General features: G+C 42.0%; 1 protein-coding gene across 1 annotated transcript in view; it reads right to left on the bottom strand.

Annotated features, from left to right (window-relative positions):
• Nucleotides 1–1,976: 1,976 nt before the first annotated feature.
• LOC105907859 (integrin alpha-3-like) overlaps nt 1,977–24,259 on the bottom strand; it is a 39,071-nt gene continuing 16,788 nt past the window's right edge. Inside the window, exons 2-27 of the mRNA XM_031564892.2 lie at nt 21,611–21,744; nt 21,406–21,494; nt 20,851–21,094; nt 19,960–20,052; nt 19,139–19,222; nt 18,664–18,817; nt 18,110–18,303; nt 16,854–16,942; nt 16,215–16,351; nt 15,825–15,902; nt 15,678–15,742; nt 15,174–15,310; nt 14,679–14,825; nt 14,317–14,414; nt 13,737–13,905; nt 13,335–13,409; nt 12,795–12,874; nt 12,625–12,702; nt 11,971–12,073; nt 11,352–11,528; nt 10,354–10,485; nt 6,576–6,689; nt 6,015–6,113; nt 5,540–5,665; nt 4,436–4,594; nt 1,977–2,600 (exon numbers count right to left, since the gene is read on the bottom strand). Of these exons, the coding sequence (XP_031420752.1) occupies nt 4,484–4,594; nt 5,540–5,665; nt 6,015–6,113; nt 6,576–6,689; nt 10,354–10,485; nt 11,352–11,528; nt 11,971–12,073; nt 12,625–12,702; nt 12,795–12,874; nt 13,335–13,409; nt 13,737–13,905; nt 14,317–14,414; nt 14,679–14,825; nt 15,174–15,310; nt 15,678–15,742; nt 15,825–15,902; nt 16,215–16,351; nt 16,854–16,942; nt 18,110–18,303; nt 18,664–18,817; nt 19,139–19,222; nt 19,960–20,052; nt 20,851–21,094; nt 21,406–21,494; nt 21,611–21,744 (3,007 nt within the window). The 3' untranslated portion in view covers nt 1,977–2,600; nt 4,436–4,483. The remainder of the gene's footprint in view (nt 2,601–4,435; nt 4,595–5,539; nt 5,666–6,014; nt 6,114–6,575; nt 6,690–10,353; nt 10,486–11,351; nt 11,529–11,970; nt 12,074–12,624; nt 12,703–12,794; nt 12,875–13,334; nt 13,410–13,736; nt 13,906–14,316; nt 14,415–14,678; nt 14,826–15,173; nt 15,311–15,677; nt 15,743–15,824; nt 15,903–16,214; nt 16,352–16,853; nt 16,943–18,109; nt 18,304–18,663; nt 18,818–19,138; nt 19,223–19,959; nt 20,053–20,850; nt 21,095–21,405; nt 21,495–21,610; nt 21,745–24,259) is intronic.

Genomic DNA, 24,259 nt, shown 5'->3' with positions numbered 1-24,259 from the left:
CCAACCAGATTATACTAAACAGCCTGAGCTTGAGTTGTGTCACCATACTGAGTTGACTACCACAGTTTATGCTCTGTCATTTTGGTTTATTTAAAAGTATGACAAACACTCTCTCAAACTATATAGATTCATCCATTTGGCAATATCAAGTAGCTCAACATGTTCTGATCTTTCAATTGTGTTTTGAAGGAGTTTTTTTTGTAAATGTTGCCTATGTTAGCCTTCTGCCATGAAAGACAAAATGAAATGTAGATGTATAATGCTGAACTATTCACCATTCCGCATCAGCTTCTCTGATGGTTGAAAGGCCTGTTAAAATGTATGGACTCTGCCTAGACAGCACATACTTTCCGTGAACGATCGTTCCTGCCTGCAGTGTGTTTGAGGCAAACCAGCATCCCTCTCCTGCAAAACAATTAAAGCCTTTTCTCTAGGAGACCCATCACATTTAGAGTGTGCAGGAAAAGTAAAAAAGAGCACCTACAAATCTGTGTTTTTTTATTTCTTCTTTTCCTTATCGGTCACACACAGATGTGGTTCACACTGTGGTGGTTGCAGTTGATATGTAAATATGTTTTAAAATAGAAAACGGTCTACTTCAATAACAGGAGCACAGACGTCATGTTTGTAAAGTTGAGATTTTCTTCTTCTACACATGCTAATTAGCATTAGCCAAATGTGTCAGTAAAGGGGTTGTAAAGTAAGGGTAGGCTGATGAATATGTGAGTTTATCCTCTTGGTATGACCCTGTCTGTATGACTGATAACAAATTGTTTATTAAACTCTGTCCAAAATAAACAGAGATTCACTCTCATTTTCAGATATTGTTTGGAGATAATGACAGATTTCACCAACAAACATCTCCCCAAGACATTAGATTGGTAGACATCAGATATAAAAACCCTTTAATTCAAAATGCACAGTATGAAAGAAATATACTAGCTTTTGTTTCATCTTTTTTACAACACATGAACATTTTTAAATATGCACAGCGGTTTTTCAGGGCTGGTGATTATGTACATGTGGAAGTGTGCATTCACATACACCATCGAGACGTATGCGCAGAAACGCACATAATATGTCTGATACTCAAACAATAGCTGTATGCTAACAAGGACGGTCCATTCTGGCTGTGCAAATAGATGGCTGGCTTTGTTTCCACAACGTATCATAATGGCACTAGAAAGCCGTCTGAATATGAAACTAATATATCTAACCATAATAATCTCTCATCATACCTCATTAAGATATGTATGCCATGGTGATGTGGCTTTGATATGGAGGTCTTACAATATCAACAATACAAGTCTTTGCATCAGAATTGGAAACAGTTTTCATTTGAAAATAGAACTAGCAGTGAGAAAATTGTGTGAAATGTACTGAGGCATCTCTGGTACATGTTTCTTTTTTCTTTCTTTTTTTGTATTTTTTTTTTTAAAGCAGAATCAATTCACAAGTCTTCAGCGCTTCTTAAAAATTAAACAGGATCGATTATAAACATGATTACAAAGGGTATTGAATTTCTTTGTCCTCATCAGTAATTCACAAGTTGGTACGCTTGCCTTCATCACGCAGCACTCAGATTAATTAAGGAAAAGCTGATACTCCAAACTCTAACACTGGCATATGATATATAATTCAGTGATTCTATAAAACTGCTGATAACAGTTCTTTTTTGGCACAGACACAAACAGTTCATCAATCATGGGACAAATCACAGCATAATTTACAGAGTAAAAAAGAGACACATAAAAACATTCATCAGTCCACACAGCAGAAGAGAACGTGTGCAAATGTTAGACTTTTCATTTGCCTACGATAAATCAAACGAAAACCTTTTTTTTTTTTACTTTTGAAATAATACATACCCAAAGCCCCTTGATCACGCAGAGGACAACAGATGCAATGATCAGATCATTATGTTTGATAACTTTCTTAACCGCAATCAATAACAACATTTTTTGGTCCTGGAAACAAGCGTGTGACAATAAGAAAGGCATTGGGAGTGCAACACTCAAATCCCGTTAGCGAGGTACAGTACATAACATGATGTCAACACCATGGCACATTGCACAGAGAGAAGCATACCACACAGACTCTCAATATCACAGATGATGAGAATTTTTACACGCACACCGTAACATGCAGAGGTACTGTATGCCAAAGGAAAAATATAAACATGTAGCAGTAATAGAGACATCTCTTGGCAGTGACAATAAAATAAAAACAAAGATTTAAAAATGTGCCGTTCATTTGGTATTACACGTACAGGATATTTCCTCGGCTGTTACTCTAACGTTTAAATAGCACATGAACCCCAATATCATTAAACAATGTTAATGCAGAATGTTAACTACAGTCCACCAGAGTAACGTTTCAAACGTCCCCTTTGTGTGGGGCGAAGAGTGTGTCTGCCTGTTTGGATGCATTCGTTAGCAACAGCGTGTCTTTTCTGTCCAGTTTGTAATCCAGTGCTTCTTGGTTGTGTCCTCCTCAATGAGGAAGCCCTCGCTAAGGCGGAAGCGTTGCTCCTTGCGGATCTGAACTCCGTGGTGCGTGGGCATGTCCCTGAAGTGGGCGCTCCGCTTGAAGAAGCCACACTGTGGGCAGAGACCAGATTTAACACAATTGCTCACTTTTTACTTTTATAGAAAAGAAGAATCTTCCTGTGGCTGCAATAGTCACAGGTTTGAGCAGTTAGTCAGTCAGTCAGTCACAAAGTCATAGGTACAGCAGATTCCCACCCCATAATGTCATAACCTCCATTCCTCAAAGTAAAGAATAAAGGATTGAGAAAAAAAGATTCAAATTCATGTTTTTTTCTTTTTTATGTGGATGTATTTCTGTCTTTGATGCTCACTGGCACAGTCAGTGGACACTGCTGGAGTCCAATCGTAACACTGACACAGAGGGAGGCAGGCAGGCAGAGAAGCCTGTGGTTATTACAAAAAGAGTAAACAGTGTGCCAAACAGAATTGAAAAGTCCAGAAGGTAAAAACCCAGTCTGTTATTAGAACTAGTGTCTGAATTTGTGATTATTTTAATCTGCACAATAATTCCAAATGCCAGTCATGTCACTGAATCACTGAAATCAGCGATTTTGTTCTGTTAATAAAGAATAAACAAGCCTGTTCTTTTCAGCCTGAATGGATGCACCAGTGCTTCTGTTCTCGTGTCAAGATCTTCAAGTAATGATCTCAAGCGAAAAGGACCAAAGCAAAAAAGGGGGAAGAAAAGGGAGAAGAAAGAATGACAATAGAGACAATAATAGGCCTCATTATTTCAGGAACATTTCTAGGAAAAGAAAGCATAGGTCAGTAGCTTTAAATGGTGAGGGTGTTGGATGATTTCAACACCACCCTGTTGTGGAGCTCCTTAGCACCAGGGTGATTACAGTGAGTTCACTCATAATGAGATGGTTATTTCGTGAAATTTGATGTAAGACACGCTGCAATGGAATATGTTCCTTTATCTTTTAATTCTCTTGACGTAAGAGGGTGAAATGGCACCCATGATTCCCCATCATTCCCAATCATTCCCATCATTCCCATCATTCCCATCATTCCCAATCATTCCCATCATTCCAACATTCCCCATCATTCTGATGGAACCGCATATTGATGTTTTCCTGGCCTGATTGTTGCATGGTGGTTCTTGCGTGAGTATAGAAATGCTCATATGGGGGACTGATGGAACTGCAAAATAGCTATTCTACTGTTATTTTGTATCATTTGTATCTGTAACATATATTGATGTTTCCTGCTCTGATTGGTTGTTGCATGGTGGTTATTGTGTGAGCATATAGTAAATGCTCATATGGGGGACTGAAGGAACCGCAAATATTGCTATTCTGTTGTTGTAAGACATTAACTAAGTGCAGCCTTATTTTGTATCTGTAACTCTGAATCTTGGATGTGTACTTTGTCTGTCTCACTGAGACCTGAACAAATGGCATGTGAACATCTTCCCCCCTAGATAGCCTCCTTCCTGCTATCACCCTTTGTACCCTGTTATCACCCCCCTGTTATCACCCCCCTCCCCCCACCCCACTGTCTCCCCCTTCCGCTCACTTATAGGGTGTGGTCACCCTCTCCCCTATTGTATTCTACCTGACTGAATTGTATAAATACCAACATAGTCTACAATAAGGTAGGCCTTTCTATAAGCACCAGCTGAGAGGGGGTCTCCACACCGAAATAAACTCCAGAAACCTGACTGCGTTCTCCGGTCCCTTCTTCAACTTAGGCGTGCTCATTTAGATTCTATCAATTCCCATCATTCCCCATCATTTCCCATCATTCAAAGCAACTGCACTGGAAAGAGCTTGAAAGAGGAGAAAAAACAAGTTCGCACAGCAAAGCAAGAGTTAAGAGGTCAGGCTTAGCAGGGAATTCTGGCAGATCAGAGAGACGCCAGGAGAGATTGATTTGTTTACCCAAGAACTACAGTGTAAAACCCTGGGCCCCCTGAGGGCCCCATCGTGTTAGATGTCTTCAGTTAGGCGGTCATTCTCAGAGGGCTGGGTCCTCATTTCAGCCTTCTGCTCCTTGGCCTCGTACAGTTCTCTGGTGCTGGCCCTCCGGAAGAAACCACACTATGGAGGGATGAGGAGGGGGGGACATTGCCATTTGAAACACCATTGAAATCACCACACACACACACACACACACACACACACACACACACACACACACACACACACACACACACAGACACAGACACAGACACAGACACAGACACACACACTCACACTCACACTAACACTCACACAAACAGACACACACACACACACACACACACAGACACACACTCAAACTCACACTCACACACACACACAAACAGACACACACACACACACACACACACACACACACAGAGACCATGCTAACATGCCTATCTAATGATCCCGTGACCATCTTATTTACACAATGATGAAAACAACATTGCTTCAAGTAAACAGTTACAGTGAAATGGAGGCATTCATTTCACCTCGACCTGAAGGGGAAAATCCATCTCAGACCATTTGAATCTGTTTATGAAGAAGCGTATTAGATGATAACGTGCGTGACTACTTGTATATATTTGTTGTTATGGTAACTGACCTTCAAGGCTTTTCTTTGCAGACGCAGAAAAATTCTATTCAGATTGTATGTACTTTACATGCAAGATGATTCTTTCACTGTGCTGCAGCTTCCAAGCCACCTACTAACCACCTCATTCAAGCTCTTCATTGTAGCAAATGACAGAAATGTCTGCAAGTGCACACAGTCACAGGCAAGAAGCCTGTCAGTGATGTGAAATATACAAATCAAAGTCAGCATGGATGGAGTTGTGGGCCAAAATGGATTAATGCAATTCCACACAGGTGTACAAACAACAAAATGCAATGTAGTACAGCAAACACCTACAAAGGCAGTTACATCCAAAAATGATCATGTGTTCAGCCTGACGTTTTAAACGTTTTAGTGATGTACTTCAATTATTGTCGTCGTTGATGTCGTGTCGTTGATGTCGTGTCTATGATGCTACTGTCACCCACCTTCCACAGTAGCAGGCTGATGAGAGCGAGCAGGAGGACTCCAGCGAGGACAGACACCACCATGATCCACTGGGGAGCCTCGTGCGGGGCCTCCTCAACCAGCTCAGGGTCAATGTTCAGACTGAACTGTACAGACGGGTCAGAGGGCAAAGGTCAAATAGGTCAAGGTAGCTGATAACACCTGCGATTACTGCAGGAATAGAGCACAGTGCTATGTAGCTTGCATGATTTGCTTTTACATGAGGAAAATGACTAAAAATGTTGAAATATATGCTGAATGTTGACACGGTGTCTTTCTGGATTCAAAAGTGACTTGGAGGTCAATTTTATGTCCACGGCTGGCATGATGTATATAAACAAAAGCCTCACCACTACCTTCTTTCAGTCTGATGGCTAACTCTAAAGGGGTGCCATTACAGTGAAAAAACAAATATGTAACATGTGGAGAGAGAGAGAGAGAGCCATGAGTAATTACCATCTGTGTCAGTGGCTTCATGATGACCGTAGCTTTAAGCGTCTTCAAGCTGAGCGTAGCGTGGCTCTGCACCGACACTCGATACGCATCAGCGTAATCCTAAGAACAAGCATCATTTTATTGAGCAATCTCTCTGTGAAGTCCCTGAAGAGATGTTATTTCTATTTTACACTCCTGTCGGGAAAGTGATGCCCACGACCACCGGTGTAATTCATCACCAGTGGAGCTCTTATCACAGCCCTGACTCAAACGGTGACATGAAAAATCTGTTTAGGATGTGCTCTCAAATGTACTTTTTTTTTTGTATTAGCCTGTCAGAGTGTCAAATAAGAAGTCATCAAAGCATGCACAAGAAGCACCAAATGTATTCAAGCTCATGATGAAAATCCACCATGGCCGCACAGCAGAAACAGCTCGGGCCCCATAGCCGTAAGATCGGCATGAGATATGACAGAGCAGTTCTCTCAGGTCCATTCTGAGAGTGCAGTGACATGGGTCCATGAAAAAAAGAAGCCACATCCTGTCTCTGCAGATTCTGTCCAAAGGGTTTGGACCCCTCACCTCCAACATGGTGCTGTTCCATAACCGGGCGTAGACGACCACGCTTGCAGTATTGTTCATTCCCTCTAAGGGGCAGGTGAATGTGCGACACTTAGCCCCACCTGTGCCACATCTCTGTAAACACACATTAACAACAATTATCAGTAGTTGGCACAGTACAGTCCAACAGTACCCTCATTATATTTATGCTTTTTTAGGTGTATGGGAGAGATCCAAATGTTCCTGTGTCTGCTCTCCCATTTCAGAAGGAAGAGTCATATTTTCCTGGTTCCTGTATAGCTGTAGAGGATTTATGGCTAATCCAATATTTAAATTGTAATCCATATTCACATATGTTCAGTATATTCTTGTTTGTGCGAGCAGTTTTTACAGTTAGTCTGGACCATCACCGGGTTTTGCTAGCTATCTGCTAGCTGTTGATAGCTCCTGTTAGTACCCCATCATATATCTTGTACCCTTACACTAATCTGGATTCATATTCTCTCCAAGACACAATCTTAATTCTTTGACTTTCTACAACTATCTGTAGTGGCTTATACATCTTATGAAGTAGAGGACACAATGTTGTTGGGTAGGACTTTCCAGAGCAGTTCTTAATTGGTTCAGGTCTTATTTAGAAGGCCGGAGTTACTTTGTCACCATTGGCAGTTATGAATCTCATAGGGTGGTTATGACAAGCGGAATCCCCCAGCGATCAGGTCTCGGACCTCTTCTGTTCAATCTCAATATGCTGCCATTGGGCCACATTCCACAGAACAACAACGCTGATTACCATAGTTACGCAGATGATACACATCTATCTGTCTCTCTAACCAGACGACTACAGCCCAATAGATTCACTGTGTCAGTGTTTAGAGCAAACAAATAATTGGATGAGCTAAAATGTTCTTCAATTAGAACAAGGACAAAATAGAGATGATTGTATTTGGCAAGAAGGAGAAGGGAATTAGCATCAGGAAAACACCTTGACTCTCAGGCTTTAAAAACCAAAGACCTAGTCTGAAATCTTGGAATTCTAATAGACTTTCTCAACTAGATTAGGCTAGGCTTTCTAATAGACTGATCTCACTTTCACCAGCCATTTCAAAGCAATCGCCGAAACAGCCTTTCAAGTGTTGGGTGCTGCAAAATGACCAGGAGAAGCTCAGCCATGCGTTCATCTCCAGCAGGGTGAACTACTGTAATCCCTTCCTAACAGACCCTGTTCAACAGCAGCAGATTTCTCAAACTGCTGCCGCTAGAGTTTCATCCAGGACCAAGAGAACAGATCACATGACTCCAGCTCTAACACATCTTTACACTGGACCAAGAGAACAGATCACATGACTCCAGCTCTAACACATCTTTACACTGGACCAAGAGAACAGATCACATGACTCCAGCTCTAACACATCTTTACACTGGACCAAGAGAACAGATCACATGACTCCAGCTCTAACACATCTTTACACTGGACCAAGAGAACAGATCACATGACTCCAGCTCTAACACATCTTTACACTGGACCAAGAGAACAGATCACATGACTCCAGCTCTAACACATCTTTACACTGGACCAAGAGAACAGATCACATGACTCCAGCTCTAACACATCTTTACACTGGACCAAGAGAACAGATCACATGACTCCAGCTCTAACACATCTTTACACTGGACCAAGAGAACAGATCACATGACTCCAGCTCTAACACATCTTTACACTGGACCAAGAGAACAGATCACATGACTCCAGCTCTAACACATCTTTACACTGGACCAAGAGAACAGATCACATGGCTCCAGCTCTAACACATCTTTACACTGGACCAAGAGAACAGATCACATGACTCCAGCTCTAACACATCTTTACACTGGACCAAGAGAACAGATCACATGACTCCAGCTCTAACACATCTTTACACTGGACCAAGAGAACAGATCACATGACTCCAGCTCTAACACATCTTTACACTGGACCAAGAGAACAGATCACATGGCTCCAGCTCTAACACATCTTTACACTGGCTTTCAGTTGCTTACAGAATGAGTACAGAATGAGGGAATTAAGGCTAAATACACACAGTGATTTAAATGCTTAAGAGAGGAAAAGACTAGTGTGCACAATCGGATCCATACAAATTAAGTGGAATTTGCATCATACCACACAGATGCGTTGTAGAACATATTGCCCCCCCCCCCCCCCCAATTATTATTAGATCATCCATATTGAAGCACATATGGAGGTTGCCTAAGGTATGCAAGAAGGTTTTTGTGGTCATATGACCAAAATAGAGCTTTTTGCCCAATGGCTTCTATGTGGTGTAAATCTGACACATGCAATACCTTACGGAACCCCATCCCAGTTGTGAAATACGGCAGTGGTAACATTATGCCGTGGGGATATTTCTCGACTGCAGGAACTGCGGGGAACCTTTTAGAACTGAAGGGAAGATGAATGGAAATAAATTCTACACAAGATCACAGACTGTCGCAGTCTGTTGTAAAACTAAGGCTTGGGAAAGGGATTATCTGCCACAGGACACTTACAGAAGACACAAGGCTAAAGCAACACTGGAGTGGCTCAGACACAGGAGGACAATCTGTAAAATCAACAGACCAGGACTGCCATCCCATCAACCTAGACGTTCAACATAAATTCTACCAATGGAGAAAAAACACAGCAGAACAATGTGCAAAGCTGGCACTGTCTCATTTCAGAAGATTTAAGGCTGTTATTGCAGCGAAGCGGCTCTGTAGCAAGTATTAATGTATAGTGGTTGCATACTTATGCAAGCAGAATATTCTAGTTTTTAATGTATTTATTTCTGATTTTAGTAGAAAAATAACTTACTTGGCCTTTAGAAATAACCTACAGTATAAGTATTCACAATGACCATACTGATTGGGAAAATATTTGCAAGTCTCTTTTGTAAGATGACATTCAGGGGGAATGAATACTTTTGCAAGCCACTGTTTATGTTCAAAGTACACTTAGAAAAATCACGCAGACACATCAACAAAAACACAAGCTTTACAAATACAGCCAGGGTGGACTGACCTTTATAATACAATATCAATCAGACATCCAATTACAAAAAAACTGCTTAGCCTTGCTGGTTGTCTCACGTGGCACTTAAACTTTAAGGTCAGGATGATCCACACTCATCACCTTGATGTATATGTTTGTATTTCTTTTCTGGCTTGTAGCACTACAACCTCAGGGCTTTTCTGTGTGATACACTTCCTGTTCCAGTCTACAGTAATGAGGCCTCTATGTCATGTCACTGCCCACTCTCCTCCGCCCCCCTTCTCTGTTCTCTCTCTTCTCTCTCTCTCTCTCTCATGTCTTATCACTGCCCACTCTCCTCAGTCTCTCTTCTCTCTCTCTCTCTCTCTCTCTCTCTCTCTCTTCTCTCTCTCTCTCTCGTCTTATCACTGCCAATTCTCCTCAGCCCCTTTTCTCTCTCTCTCTCTTCTCTCTCTCTCTCTCTCGTCTTAACACTGCCAATTCTCCTCAGGCCCTCTTCTCTTCTCTGCTCTCTCTCTCTCTCTCTCTTTCTCTCACTCACTCTCTCTCCTGTTCTGGAGATGAGCCAGGGGGTGTGGAGGCTCAATCAGAGCACACAGCCCGCAGCCTAGTGATACTGTATGTACGACATCTCCGCGGCCGTCACGTAAGTGTCCACTGTAAACTTGATATGGGAAACTCAATGGGGCGGATCGGGGTCCGGAGTGGACTCAAATTGAATTAAACTCAACTGAAGTGAACTGAACTGAACTGCTGAAGGGTTATTCCTACCAGACTGATGAGCTTTTTGCGGGTTCCTCTGGCTTTCAGGGTAGCCTGAGCGAGCGCCTGCTCCGCCTGAACCCTCTCCTCCACCCTGGGGGACTCCAGCTCGCGCCGCGTCCTACGCCCCGCATCCGCCAGCTGCCAAGATACACACACACACACACACACACACACACACACACACACAGACACAGACACAGACACAGACACAGACACAGACACAGACACAGACACACACACACACACAGACACAGACACAGACACAGACACACACACACACACACACACACACACACACACACAGACACACACAAACACAGACACACACACACACACACACACACACACACACACAGACACAGACACACACACACACACACACACACGCCAGTCACAAGATACACAGACGCAAGACAAGAACAGAGAGAAAAATATATCAGGTGCCTCTCTTCATTGTCACCTGTACATCTCTTCACCACTGTTGAACCACTATTCACCATTTGGATTTCATGACTCTGTTTATTGCAATTGTTTTCATGCTTCATGCTTTCAAAGCTAGTGCAATAGGCTAAAGTCCACACATGTACCTTAGCCATAATACTTTATACCTTTGTACCTTAGCCTAATACATAATACATAATACTTTACCAAATACAATTTTTTTCATACATGTAAGTTCTCCTCAATGCTTTTATCTTTGCTATTAGGGAACAGTCACTCTGCCAGAGCCTTGTTAAAAAGACAGACACCTCGGAATTGGTGTCTGTAACTACTACTCACCGTGAGATTCAGAGGATTGACTATATCCCCTGGAGGGACACACAGCTGGCTAGACATGCAATAGGCTAAAGTCAACACATGTACCATAGCCATATATATTGCATATACAATTATTTCATACATGTAAGTTCTCCTCAATGCTTTTAGCTTGCCATTAGGGAACAGTCACTTTGCCAGAGCCTTGTTAAAAAGAATTGGAATTGGTGTCTGTAACTACTACTCACCGTGAGATTCAGAGGATTGACTATATCCCCTGGAGGGACACACCGCTGGCCAGACGTGCCCTCTGTTGTAATCTCCACCAGGTACAGCAGCCACTTCTCATTGGCCACTTCAAATGGCCAATCAAAGGAGATCTGAAGAGTGCCCAGACTGCCCAGCGGCCTCCCGCTCAACTCCACCTAAGAGCAGGGGAGTTGAGATCAGGGTTAGTGTGCTTTAGACAGGCAGCATCACATCCTGTAGGGATGGGAATGGAATACAACACGTGTGTGTGTGTGTCTGTGTGTGTGTGTGTGTGTGTGTGTGTGTCTGTGTGTGTGTGTGTCTGTGTGTGTGTGTGTGTTTGTGTTTGTCTTAATAGGAAATGTGGCTATTTTCCCCACTTTGTTATTGCACACGTTAAACCAAATGTTGTGTGATGGAGCCAGTTGTCACATCCTTGTTTCCTTCCTTCTTTAAAACACCGTGTCTGTCCCTCCCTAGTTAGAGGAGAATTACATCCTGCCTCTGGCTATCGCTGCTGAAGGGATTGTGTGGGGCTTTGGACAACTTCCTGCATCACCTGAGGGAACGAGCAAAGCCCATGCCACACATGGCTAACGAAAATCAAACCGCACTCACTTTAAAGGTGTATTTCACAGGGCTTCCCACATCACTGGTGCTTTTCATGGCTGACTCCCCCGTGACCTCCCCGCTGAAGTAGATCGGGGAGCTCGGCTGCAGTCTTAGCAGGGGAAATCAAACAGACTAGCAGTGAGGCAATCAAACATGACTGGCATGCGGTATGAGTTGACACAAACTCGGGACAGATATGGATTGGATGTATTGATTTTAATCACCACAAATGCACAATACTAAGGGCGGCTGGAAGACCACACGGCTCAGTTTCTGGATATTTTACTGCCCAATTTGTATGTTAAATAGCTAGTAATGCTAAAAAGATAAAGGGTCCAATATGTGGTGATAAGTCAATGTAAGTATATAATTAACGTCAGTATTATTAAATCATCAGTAGTATTATGCTCTGATGTTTATAGTTTCTTTATGTTCACAAAGGAATGAAGCCAGGTTATCTTAATTAGTCGTTAAAAATTTTACACAAAGAATCCATTATTTACAGCATTACCAAACAGAAGTCCCGTCATGCTTTATTAATGGTCCCTACTTTGTATAATTAATATTATTTTATTGTAACCTCTGATCTAAATGTACAGGGTTACAAAGAAACTTAGAACCAAAATTACATACAACAAGGTAGAATTTGTCCAAACTTACATGGAAAAGGTTGTCTGAAGTGAATACTCCACCATCAGGAGCAATGATATGGGTGGGATGGCACTTTGTTCACTCAATCTACGGGACGACAGAGTTACAGTGGAGAGACGGCGTCACGACAGGCAGGAAATGCTGAAACAAACCCTGAGACACTGAATGTCAGCACTCACGTGGAAAGCTGGAGGTCTGAGCGGATCTCTCGCGTGTCCAGAGTGACACCAAACGTCTCGAAGATGATCTGAACTACAGTCTGAGGGTGAAAAATAAGCTCAGTGATGCATGATTACAGCAAGACGTGACTCCCTGTTTGTGCAGCATTAACTGCGATACCCCAAAGAACCAGAGAGGATATTCTTCATGCTTAAACCTTCACCAAATAAAGTCAGCTAATTTAAAAGAACAGATAAGACACTGTTAGTGCAAACAGACAGGCTGATATATTGGCATATCGTGCAGCAGTGTGTTAGAGTCAAAGTCAATATAGGCCTTTTCTCAACCCTTGTCCTGAACCCGTCAGTGCAGCCGTCAGCCTGAGTTAGGTAATTTATTAACACTCAAACAGAACGGATTCACTAGTCTGGCCATTCCGGCTCTAACAGCAGCACACAGTTAGACCTCACCCTCTGGTTGGTGCGCACAGGGTTTCAAACAGAACAAATTCAATAGTCTGGCCATTCCGGCTCTAACCGTAGCACACAGTAAGACCTTACCCTCTGGTTGGTGCGCACAGGGTTTCCAAACTCGCAAAGGAGCTCCTGACCATTCGATGAGCACTCAATGAGTCTCTGTCAAAACAATAACAATCAGTGAAACACAGACTATTCAATTACATGTACATCTATAGGCAGGTATTTACATCCCGTAATTATGTATTTCAATTCCCTCAAGACTCATGGGTTAATAAGTACATTTGCATCATCAATGGTGTTGCTGAAATTCGTGTAAGCCCCTGGACAACCTGTAATGTTAGGCTGTGTTACCTTGGGAGGTATTTACATCCCCATAATTATGTATTTAAATTCACTGAAGACACCTGAGTTGATAAGTACATTTACATCATCATCTGTGTTGCTGTAAGCCTGTGGACAACCTGTAATGTCAGGCTCCGTTACCTTGGGGATGACGGAGGCAAACTGCAGGGAGGGAGGGATGGTGACGTTAATGACGGTATTGTGTGCGTCTTCTGCCAGGTTCCCAGCTGACAGGACATTGGTGACGTCGATAAGCAGCTTGATCTTTTTCACGCTGGAGTTGTACTTGAAGATCTGGTGGTCGTCTTCACTGCAACACCATAGAGACTGTTTAGTCAGACACCATAGACACTATTTATTCAGACACCTCATGCTACATCTGTGACCGTCTTCACTGTAACACCATAGAGATCGTTTATTCAGACACCATAGACATCGTTTATTCAGACACCTCACGCTTCACCTGTTTCCAAATTAGCCACTGTGAAAGTTTACCTATTCACATGACAACAGAGATGTTTATTTTTTAAATCTGGTTTCATTTGGTTTTAGATAAAGTGCCTACTAGAAATTATCATTTTGCTACCGACACAAGAATAACTGTATTGTGACTGTGCCTTACATATTGTGAGACGATGTGATCATTGTAAAAATCATTGAACTTTTTCTCCTAAGGAAAACCTGTGTGTTGTGCACAAACAGTGGTGAACTCTGAACTCACACTCGGAAAGGTTGGTCATCAAAGCTGGCGAACTGGGCGGACATTTTCAGGTTGCTGTTGCACTTGTTGTCTGTGCCACAGGCCTTCTGAAAATGGATCTGTTGTGTGTGTGGGGGGGAGCAGATGCAATTCTTCATGTTTTACACTAAATCATGACACTAATGAGAATATATTTCAACATCAGTAAATAAAAAGGTACTGAAATCATTTCAAATCTCACCAACACAAACAAAATAGTTATTATTCTAACCAACTAATTATTCTAACTATTCAAAGCAGAATAGTTATTGAAATCCTGTGATATTGGTCCACAGTCACCCTGAGACACATCTGTATGGTATGCAGTCTCCATGTGTCCTTACTTCATGCTTTTTAATGACGGTCTTTCCCTGGCTCAGTACGGGGTAAACGTCCAGGTTCTGGATCCCCCCGCGGGTCTTGGGTTCGGGCTCATATAAGGACATGTTGAGAGAGAAGCTGACGGGTTCCACCTTGTCTCGGATGGGCTTCTGAGGGACCAGAGTTAGAGAGGCAGAGACTGCTGTCAGGGAGACTGCTGTCAGGGAGACTGCTGATGTAATAAGTAGTAATAGTAAAGTAGTTAATAGTAATATCCAACTGCTCTGGAAGCTCTAGCTGTAATAAGTGCCGTTACTGCTACAGTGAAAATGATCCAGTCTATATTCACACGTATCCCGTTGAATCCATTTGCAATGATCAATAGAAAGCATCAAGCACAATTTGGGTTTTTAATAGATAAAATAAAATAATAAATAAAATACACGCTCTACAAGATGAACATATGTTCAAATGACTTAAAAGTAGACTAAATCACCCCCTAAACATTACAGCCTCACCTTAAGTTGGAGTTTGAAGCTCCTGCATGTTTCAGATGGCATGTAAAAGAAGCCCGTGACGCTGTTTGCGTTGTTTTCCAGGAAGAGCAGACGTGGGCTGCGACTGGTCTGGTCAGCTATCAGTGTGAACGCCACAGCTGAAAGGGATCAGGCACGGAAGAGGAAGCACAGAATCTGTTACGGATCAGGTCAACTCAGGTATACCTCATCGGCATCAGTAATCAGTCCTCAATAACGTAGCTCCAAGGTGTTTCTAGACTTTTAGTTTTCGCAATGATGATTAATAACTTTGTGAAGAAAACAGTACAGTTTCCACACTTTACTTTACTATTAACTCCCATTATTGCTGTTTAAAACCTACACATACAGTACGTAACTGCATTTGTGGAATGTAAAAAGCATTCATAAACATATTTATGGACGTCACAAAGGGCTGCTCTCCTGGACTCAACTTAAAAGACACTGAAAGGGGGACGCTGGGCTTGAGGATGAGGGGGTACTTACTGATGTTTCTCCTTATGCTTTTCCCCGTGCTGAGTGTGGCAGAGAGGCACATCTTTGCTTGGACGCTGTAATACAAAAAACGCAGAATCAAAACAGGATGTCCGCTGTGGATATTTATATACAGAGTTCAATGTGTCTGATGCTCACCAGTCGTTACAGTTGTCTGGGTCCACAAGGTCTGGGCTCACACTTAAGTCACTCTGGAGATGAAGGACGGGGCGAGCCCTAGTATAGTCACACACACACACACACACACACACACACACACACACGCACACACACACACATACACACACACATATATATACACACACACACACACACACACACACACACACAAACATTTGAGTAAGGCTACTGAATACAAATTGACAATTAACAATAAATTGAGCAAAACCAAAAAACAAATACAAGCAAAAACATGTTTTTTTTTCACCTGGCATAAAAACACTAATAATTAAAAGGGCCTTGGTAACAGGTATACTTATATAAAAGTGTTCTGTGTTTTGTTGTCTCCTCTATGCTCATCTAATGTACCTCAGCACGGCGATACGGTCGTCCAGGGAGCCCACCACTATGTCTGGATACTTGTTGTCATCAATGTCCATGCCTCCAGAAACCGAGTAACCAAAGGTCTGGAGGCCACTGCCTTTGATGTCCTGGCCTTTGATCACCTGCCCGCGTGTGGTGAGATGAGGTGAGTTGTTCTAATATGACACAGCCATCCTACATCTGTATTCATGCATCCCATTTCGTGTCTATCAGTATATCCCAATCCCATTGAGAGTAGTGTGTGTGTGTGTGTGTGTTGAGTGGAGGTCTAATTTAATTTCAGGACATATGCAGGCTCAGTTGTGAGGCTTAATTAATCCCCAGGAGTCCAGGGCTAGATTCAGATTCAGGCACTTTTGACATGCTGGGATACGCTGGGATATTTTTGAAAATCTTAGCAACATTAAACAGTGGTTCCAGAGTCATGTTTATTAATTTGAATTCTGCACACGTTTAGGTACATCATCATCATCATCATGTAAGTAGTATGCTTGTCATTTTTTTTTTCACTCCAATTATTTCAGGAGCACTAAAAGGAAAAACTGAGTGCAGTGGAAGAGATGCTTTTGTGATAGTATTGCATGCAGCTGCTGTATGCAGCTCTGTTCTCTCTGACCGACTGACCTGGCTGGGTGTCGGGGAGATGCCCTTCTCACTGCCCATCCAGATGGACACGCTGCCAGTTCCGTGGAAGGGGGCGCCTACTGCAAAGTCTGAGCGAGGGAAATACATTTTCATTTAATATTCATTCATTTTCATTGGGAATTTAATGTGAAGTGCTTGGCATTCAATGCTATGTTTTCACCACCAGGGGGCATCAGAACGTGACTACATGGCAGTATTACGCATATGCCATGTGTAGCGTAGCAAGCACTCATATCACCACAGTGCATAATGCATGAAATCACACAGGCAGCCAATTTAAATTAGTGTAATGATACATGTGCTTCTGATGCCATGCATAAGTGAAATAGTTCTACTAAATGTAAGTATTTATTTGTCCTTCAGTTAAGAACTGATGGAATACACGTCTCTCTAGCGTCTACAATATCGGCTTACTATTTTAACGAGACAAATACCCAGACCATTCATAACTGCTTTTCAACCAACTCACAACATAAAACAAAATCCTAGATATTGATGCAAAACTTAATTAAGCTGTGATTGAATAGCTGAAGTCAACTACAGTTATTAAGATGAATTGAATCTACTCAAAACATTGATTGCGCTGCTCAGTGTAAATGATTGTTGTGAGAATTCCAAGTGAATTAGATGCTTCAGCGATATCGCCCTTGACATGTAAATAGCTTTTCAATTGAATCTGGACCTCACCCAGACCGGGCTGATTACTCTCTGAAATGCCAACAGAACAATGAGACCCGTATCTTCCTACCCACCATCAGTTCAAAGGAATACAATCAGCCCTATCAGATTTATTAAAAGCCTCAAACAAGCATTCAGTCAGGACACAAGCAGGACCCCTGGTATCAGACACTGCCTAAAACAAGCCTTCTGTAAAACCCATTACTGTGCACTCCAACACACTGGGGAGTGGACTCGTGCCTTTAGACATATAATAATAATAATAATAATAATAATAATAATAATAATAATACCTTAGACTTATATAGGGCTTTTCTAAGTACCCAAAGGCGCTTTATATATATATATGTAAATATGTGTATATATATACACAAGCTTTTTTCAGGAGTGTCATTCATTTAACATGAGCCCTACAAAAGAGCCGCTTCCCTTGGTGATGATATATAATTATGGAATTACACGAGACCCTTACCCCTTGTCTAATGAATTACTTAAGCACAGTATATTTCTTGTGATCAACTGTGTAGTTTGCGTTCAACCTGATGTATTCATTTTACCTTGGAAGCCGTCTTGGTTGATGTCGCCAATAGCAGCGACTGCCATTCCGAACGCAGACCTCTCAGGTCCCCTGAGGGCCACGTCAGGCTTGTCTCGGAAGGAGCCATTTTCATTCATGTAGATATACACAGCCCCGCCCTGCTCCTTAACACGGTCGAAGTAGAATGGAGCTCCCACAATCAGATCCTTCCAACTAGATCACAACAAGGAATACACAATATAGCCAATAAGACCAATGCTTTAGTTTCATTAAGGCTTTTTGTTTAGTTTCGTTATAGCTTAAAGTATTGATAGAACAATGACTGAAAATGTTTATAGAAGTGCTTTAATGTGTAGCTGAGAAAGAAATGACTCTTGCTTAGAGCTATGGCCCTCTCTGATGGTCCATAGATAATATGAGAAAATAAACTGCTTAGAATGAAACATGCAAGTGTGAATGCAGACATATACATTGCCCTCTGTGATTACACAGGCTGAGTATGAAAAACCTTTATGACATCCCATATCCAACCACACACCAGAGACGAATGCCAATAAAATGTCTGTAGCCTACTTGTCGTTGTTGAGGTCAGCAATGGCGATGCTGCCACCGAAGTATGACCCCACCTGCTCCCCGTAGAGAGTGAGGTTGCCTAGATCCAGCTTTTGGTTGCCAAGCGCCACTTTACCCGCCAGACTGAGTATCACCGCACCTGTGGCTAGGTTTGCTGAGGAAAATGACCACAGTAAAGATAGTGTACGAACAACACCTTCCTGCACAGTAGTGAACTTTAGTGAGATATTATTAGTGAGAACGACAAACAATTTTGCTGGGTTACTTAGGCGCACTGGGTTCAAAGGTTGGAATTTTAAAAGAGTGGGTTAATTCATTAATTACATTTTTTTATAGTTTTTTATATTATTTATATTATATTTGTATATTATTATATTTGTAAAAAAATATTGTAAACAAATCCATATATTTTTTTTAATCTATGTAAAAACTAAAAGAATATTCCAGAAATATCTGTAGTATTCGAGAACCTTACCATCAGGCCCATCTCTGGGAGCACCAGTCACCAGTGTGTCTTCATTCATGCTCAGGAGCCCTTTGTCCATGGCCACAGAGTAGCCTGTGGAAGTTCAGGGGAAAGACAAGGTATCGTTAGCGTTAGCATCAGGCCGCCCTCCTACTGACTTCGCCATGTTCATGTTAGCTCACTAAGCTAGCAACAGCGTGGTGGCAAACCAAAAGAGTCACTTATCAGCAGAAAACAGGACTGAATTTGGATTTGACATCAGGAGCGCTCATGTAACACTAACACAACTGCAGGAAGCATCTCGTCATTCTTTTAATCATTGCTTGGAGGTTTAGGAGTGAACTTCCTGACAAAGTTTTGGGACTGGTCATTGCTATTAAATGATCGTCAGGAATGCCTTTTCCCCAGATCAGTCCCACTATCAAATGCATTGGCTTTGTGACTGTGATTTAAAAAAACAATATCCCTGTATTCAACCATTCGAATTTACCTTCTTTGGTCCCTTTTCAGGTATACAACTAAGGCTTGTGGCATTTGGAAGAGCTATATGGGTTTTATGTCACTAATGGTGGAATTCAACAAGAAAAAAAAGGAGACATGTATCTACATGAAGAGTACTTAGTATGGTGAAGAAGAGGAAGGTCTACATGAAGAGTACTCAGTATGATGAAGAAGAGGAAGGTCTATCTACATGAAGAGTACTCAGTATGATGAAGAAGAGGAAGGTCTATCTACATGAAGAGTACTCAGTATGATGAAGAAGAGGAAGGTCTATCTACATGAAGAGTACTTAGTATGGTGAAGAAGAGGAAGGTCCAACACAGCCTTACCCATGTAGATGTTTCGCTTCGCAAGGTTTGGGAACTCAGTCTTGAACGTTAAGTATTCATCATCTGGGCTTCTAAAAATGATCTGTCCATTTCCTGTCATTCAAAAGGAAAACTCGTCTGAGTTCTTCTTCTCAAGCAAATCAGTAAATAAGAAACAAAACATTGAGGAAATGAACTAAAAACGAAAGACAAGACAACGCACAATTTCAATTTCAATTTCAACAATTTCAATGTTCTTGCAAAGGCTTATGGGAATACATGTAGTACAAAGAACCCTCACACCCTGGACACAAATTATTCAAACTCCTCCCCTCTGGTAGACGCTACAGATCACTGTTCGCCAAAACCTCCAGACACAAAAACAGTTTCTTCCCCCTCGCCGTCTCAATACTGAACAACTAACCCACTGTAGCATATATATTTATATTTATATATTTATCCCTGCACTTCTCGCACTCTCCACTTCTTCTTTGCACTACTGTTGCACACCATTTCACAGCTACTGTATTGTATTGTATTGTGTTGTATATTTTGTGTAAGCACACTGAGAGTCACTTTACCAAGTCAAATTCCTTGTTTGTGCAAACTTACTTGGCCAATAAAACCTGATTCTGATTCTGATTCTGATTCTGAAGAAGTGGTGGTAGCATGGTTCTCCAGAGACCCCATGGGATCATTTGCCTTCCATGTTGTGAGCTTACGTTATTGCTTTGCTCTCATGCTACATGATTCATTTGGATAACTTGAATGCGGTGACAAAAAAAACATCATGTTCTTAAAGAGGAACAAGACTAGTTTGTGGGTTTAACCAATTTGACAATGACCTCTTTCCCCTTTTTTTCTGCATGCGTTGTGCAAAAGCTACTGTACTTCTTCACTGGGTTTACAAACCTTGCCATTCAAAACTGCCGGGTGAGCCGACGACGACCTTGTTCGCGGTGATGGTAGCCGAGATGCCCATGGTGCACATCCCCTCCACGGCGTGGCCGTCGAACGGAGAGCACACCTCGTAGTAATCCTGCCACTGGAAGTCGTTTGGGTCGTACTGCATGTTGTTACTGCGGATGTAACAGCGGCCAATCATGCTCCACGTACGGTCATTGTTCACTTTCCTCACGTAACGGTGACCACAGGCCTAGAAGAGGAGGAAGAGGAGTAGGAGGAGAGAGAGGGAGAGAGAGAGAGAGAGAGAGAGAGGGGGGAGAGAGAGGAAGAGAAAGAGAGAGAAAGAGGAAGAGAGAGAGAGAGAGGAAGAGAAAGAGAGAGAGAGAGAGAGAGAGAGAGAGAGAGGAAGAGAAAGAGAGAGAGGTCTTGTGTTGTTTAACATATGAACTGAGCTGCCATTATTACTGAACAATGCCATTGTGCTGATCGGAGCGGTTTCAGATGTAGTTAGAGTATCACCCTCAGCAAACCTCAGCATAAGTACGGGGAAGAGGGTCTCACCATAACCCGGCCATTAGTAATATTCTGACTCGCCACGGATACGCCCAGCCACATCCCATCCACAGTCTCAGTGTTGCTATCAGGTTGTTCTGAAAGTGAAACAAACACATCTATCGACAACTGCTCTTGTTGGTGATTACATGACTGACTAATTGATGGACTGACTGACTGAGAGATTGATTGATTTGGTGATTGACAGACATACCATTTCCTGAGGTGACGAGGTTCATCCTGCCACAGTCGTTACGGTTCACGCTGATTGGACAGAAGAATGCGTCTCCTGTTTCATTGGCTCCACCACTGAGTGCTATTTTCTCCTTGGGTGCTCCCACCAGAACCCTGGAGTAGAAACAGAACATGGCGTAGAACATGGTCATGTTCACACACGGAACAGCTCTTGGGTGCTCCCACCAGAACCCTGGAGTAGACACAGAACATGGTCACGTTCACACGAAAACAGTTCTCGACCACGTTGTTGTTTTCAAACTCAAATTGACCTTGACGCAAGATTTGACTTGCATTGCGTTTGACCGTACTGTAAACTCACTAGCCTGGAAAATGATCCTATTGAGTGCTTGTGTTTACCAGAAAGGAACAGATGGCAATTCGCAGCTGACACATTTGATGAAACAAACTTTCTGGGAACCGCACCAGTGAGATCACCCATATATTATGTTCTTTACCGTCAGTCGCGTGGAACAAGTTGGTCGATCAGGACCCATCTTGAACAGGAACACGTAGCGACAGATAACTGAAAATCATTAGTTGCACTGTTCATGATCCAAATACTGTAACCCCCGAAAGAATGTCTAAATGCCATTACATGTCTCATCTCTGACCAGGTCTGCTTTGGTTAAATAATAATAATAATAATAATAATAATCATTCAATCTTATATAGCGCTTCTCTAAATACCCGAAGTCGCTTTACAGAGTCCAGAGTCCAGTAGTCATTCTTACACAGTCATACCGGTGGTGGTAAGCTACATCAGTAGCCACAGCTGCCCTGGGGCAGACTGACAGAAGCGTGGCTGCCAATCAGCGCCTACCTCCGACCACCACCAACATTCATTCATATGAACTCTAACCAAAGTCTAAGGTCTGTGAGACTAAGACTCTCTGTCCAAGATACCAGATCTTACAGCACTGGCTTCTCCCTCTCCAGCTGCAGCCCACATACGTACTCAGGCGATAGGATGAGGGAGGAGGTGATAAGAAGTCAACCACGTCCTGTCTACACTCACGCAATGATTCTAATCAGACCAAGTCCAGACCAAGTTTAAACCCATATATGCACTAAGGATTCAAGCCCTTTGGCCAAAGATTGTAGGATGACAAGTTTCATTGGAATGAAATATGAGACTATAATTTAAACGTTCCTCATGGTTTCCTCCCCATATATTGCCCAATAATGCCAGGAGACAGACCATAATAGCTCATGACAAGGTCAGAAGCAAGAGGGAAAATGCCTGTGCTGTCAGAGGGCTGTCAGGAGGGTGCATTCCTGACACTACCATCTTATTTGGCCAGCTAGTCAGCCGCTCGATGTAAATCACAGCATGTGATTGGGCAAAGTGTAGTCATGCGTTTAAGAGGGTTCCTAAGCCCTTAGTGAAGGCCCAGACAAGGCCTCGCAGAGGAAGAGGGATGAGATATGTACTATGAGACTCACACTGAGGGGAGTACAGGCACCTCATAAACAAAAGACAAATAGCACTCTTAGTAAACCCTTTTTGAGTAAAACATAGCGGTTATTCTGCTTCGTCCGATAGGCCATAGAGCAGAGGCCTTGTAGAGGGTTTTCACAGTTGTAGTACGTTCTGTGTGCCAGTTTTGGATCATTAAAACATACACTTAGTCGGTGTCTTATTTTTTTGTCTATTTTAATTGTGTTTATTTATGTTCGGCTATTTGCCAGTTTATAAGGTACACCAAGCGAAAGCTAATGCAGTCTAATACAACAGTCCTGCTATAAATCCCCCTTCATAACTGTTGTTAGTTCAGTTGATGTTGATACAGTAGCGATTAAACTGTATGATAGTTTTGGAGGATGTAGTTTGTGGTGCTGTTTAACTGTATTGAAATTAAACACAAAGGGGTTGCTGTTATTTAGCCTAGCCTCACTGATGGTCAAAAAGTTCAGTTCAGTTCAACACAATACAGTTCAATATAGGGGTGGGAATCTCTTGGCACCTCACGATTCGATTCGATTCCGATTCAGAGGTCAACGATTCGATTCTAAACCGATTCTCGATTCTAAACCGATTATCGATTCTAAACCGATAAAACGATTATCGATGCATCTCGATTTTTAAAACATTTGAGTTTGCTACTCAGAGTCTCAAATCACTTCCTACTTTGTGTTTGATAATTAAAGAAAATCAACAGATCTATTTTTTTATTAGAGAAAAAGTGTGTCCTTGTCACAATTATGACTTTCTATGAACAATGCAATAATCGATGCAGCTTGCATTTCAACACAAAATGAATGTGTAAAAAAAAAAAAAAAAAAAAAAAAAAAAATATTATTATTATTTTTTTTTTTTTATTTAAAAAAAAAATCGATTATGAACTTTTCTGAATCGAGACAGAATCGTTCTAGAGAGAATCGAGAGAAATCGAAAAATCGATTTTTCCCCCCACCCCTAGTTCAATAGCACCACAAACTACAGCCTCCAAAATGAACACAGTTGAATCAACAGCTATCTAAATCAGTTTGAACAAATACTGAATATTATAACATTCATGAAAGTAAGATTTATCACAGGACTGGTTTATTAGACGGCATTAGTTTGAGCTCGGTGCGCCTAATAAATTGGCAACTGAGTGTATATTTCCATTTTATACATGCTCTT

This window comes from Clupea harengus, chromosome 1 (genome assembly GCF_900700415.2).
Source record: "Clupea harengus chromosome 1, Ch_v2.0.2, whole genome shotgun sequence".
NCBI classification, from domain to species: Eukaryota; Metazoa; Chordata; class Actinopteri; order Clupeiformes; family Clupeidae; genus Clupea; species Clupea harengus.
Note: the sequence above shows the minus strand (reverse complement) of the source record. Positions and strands in the feature narration are given on the sequence as shown.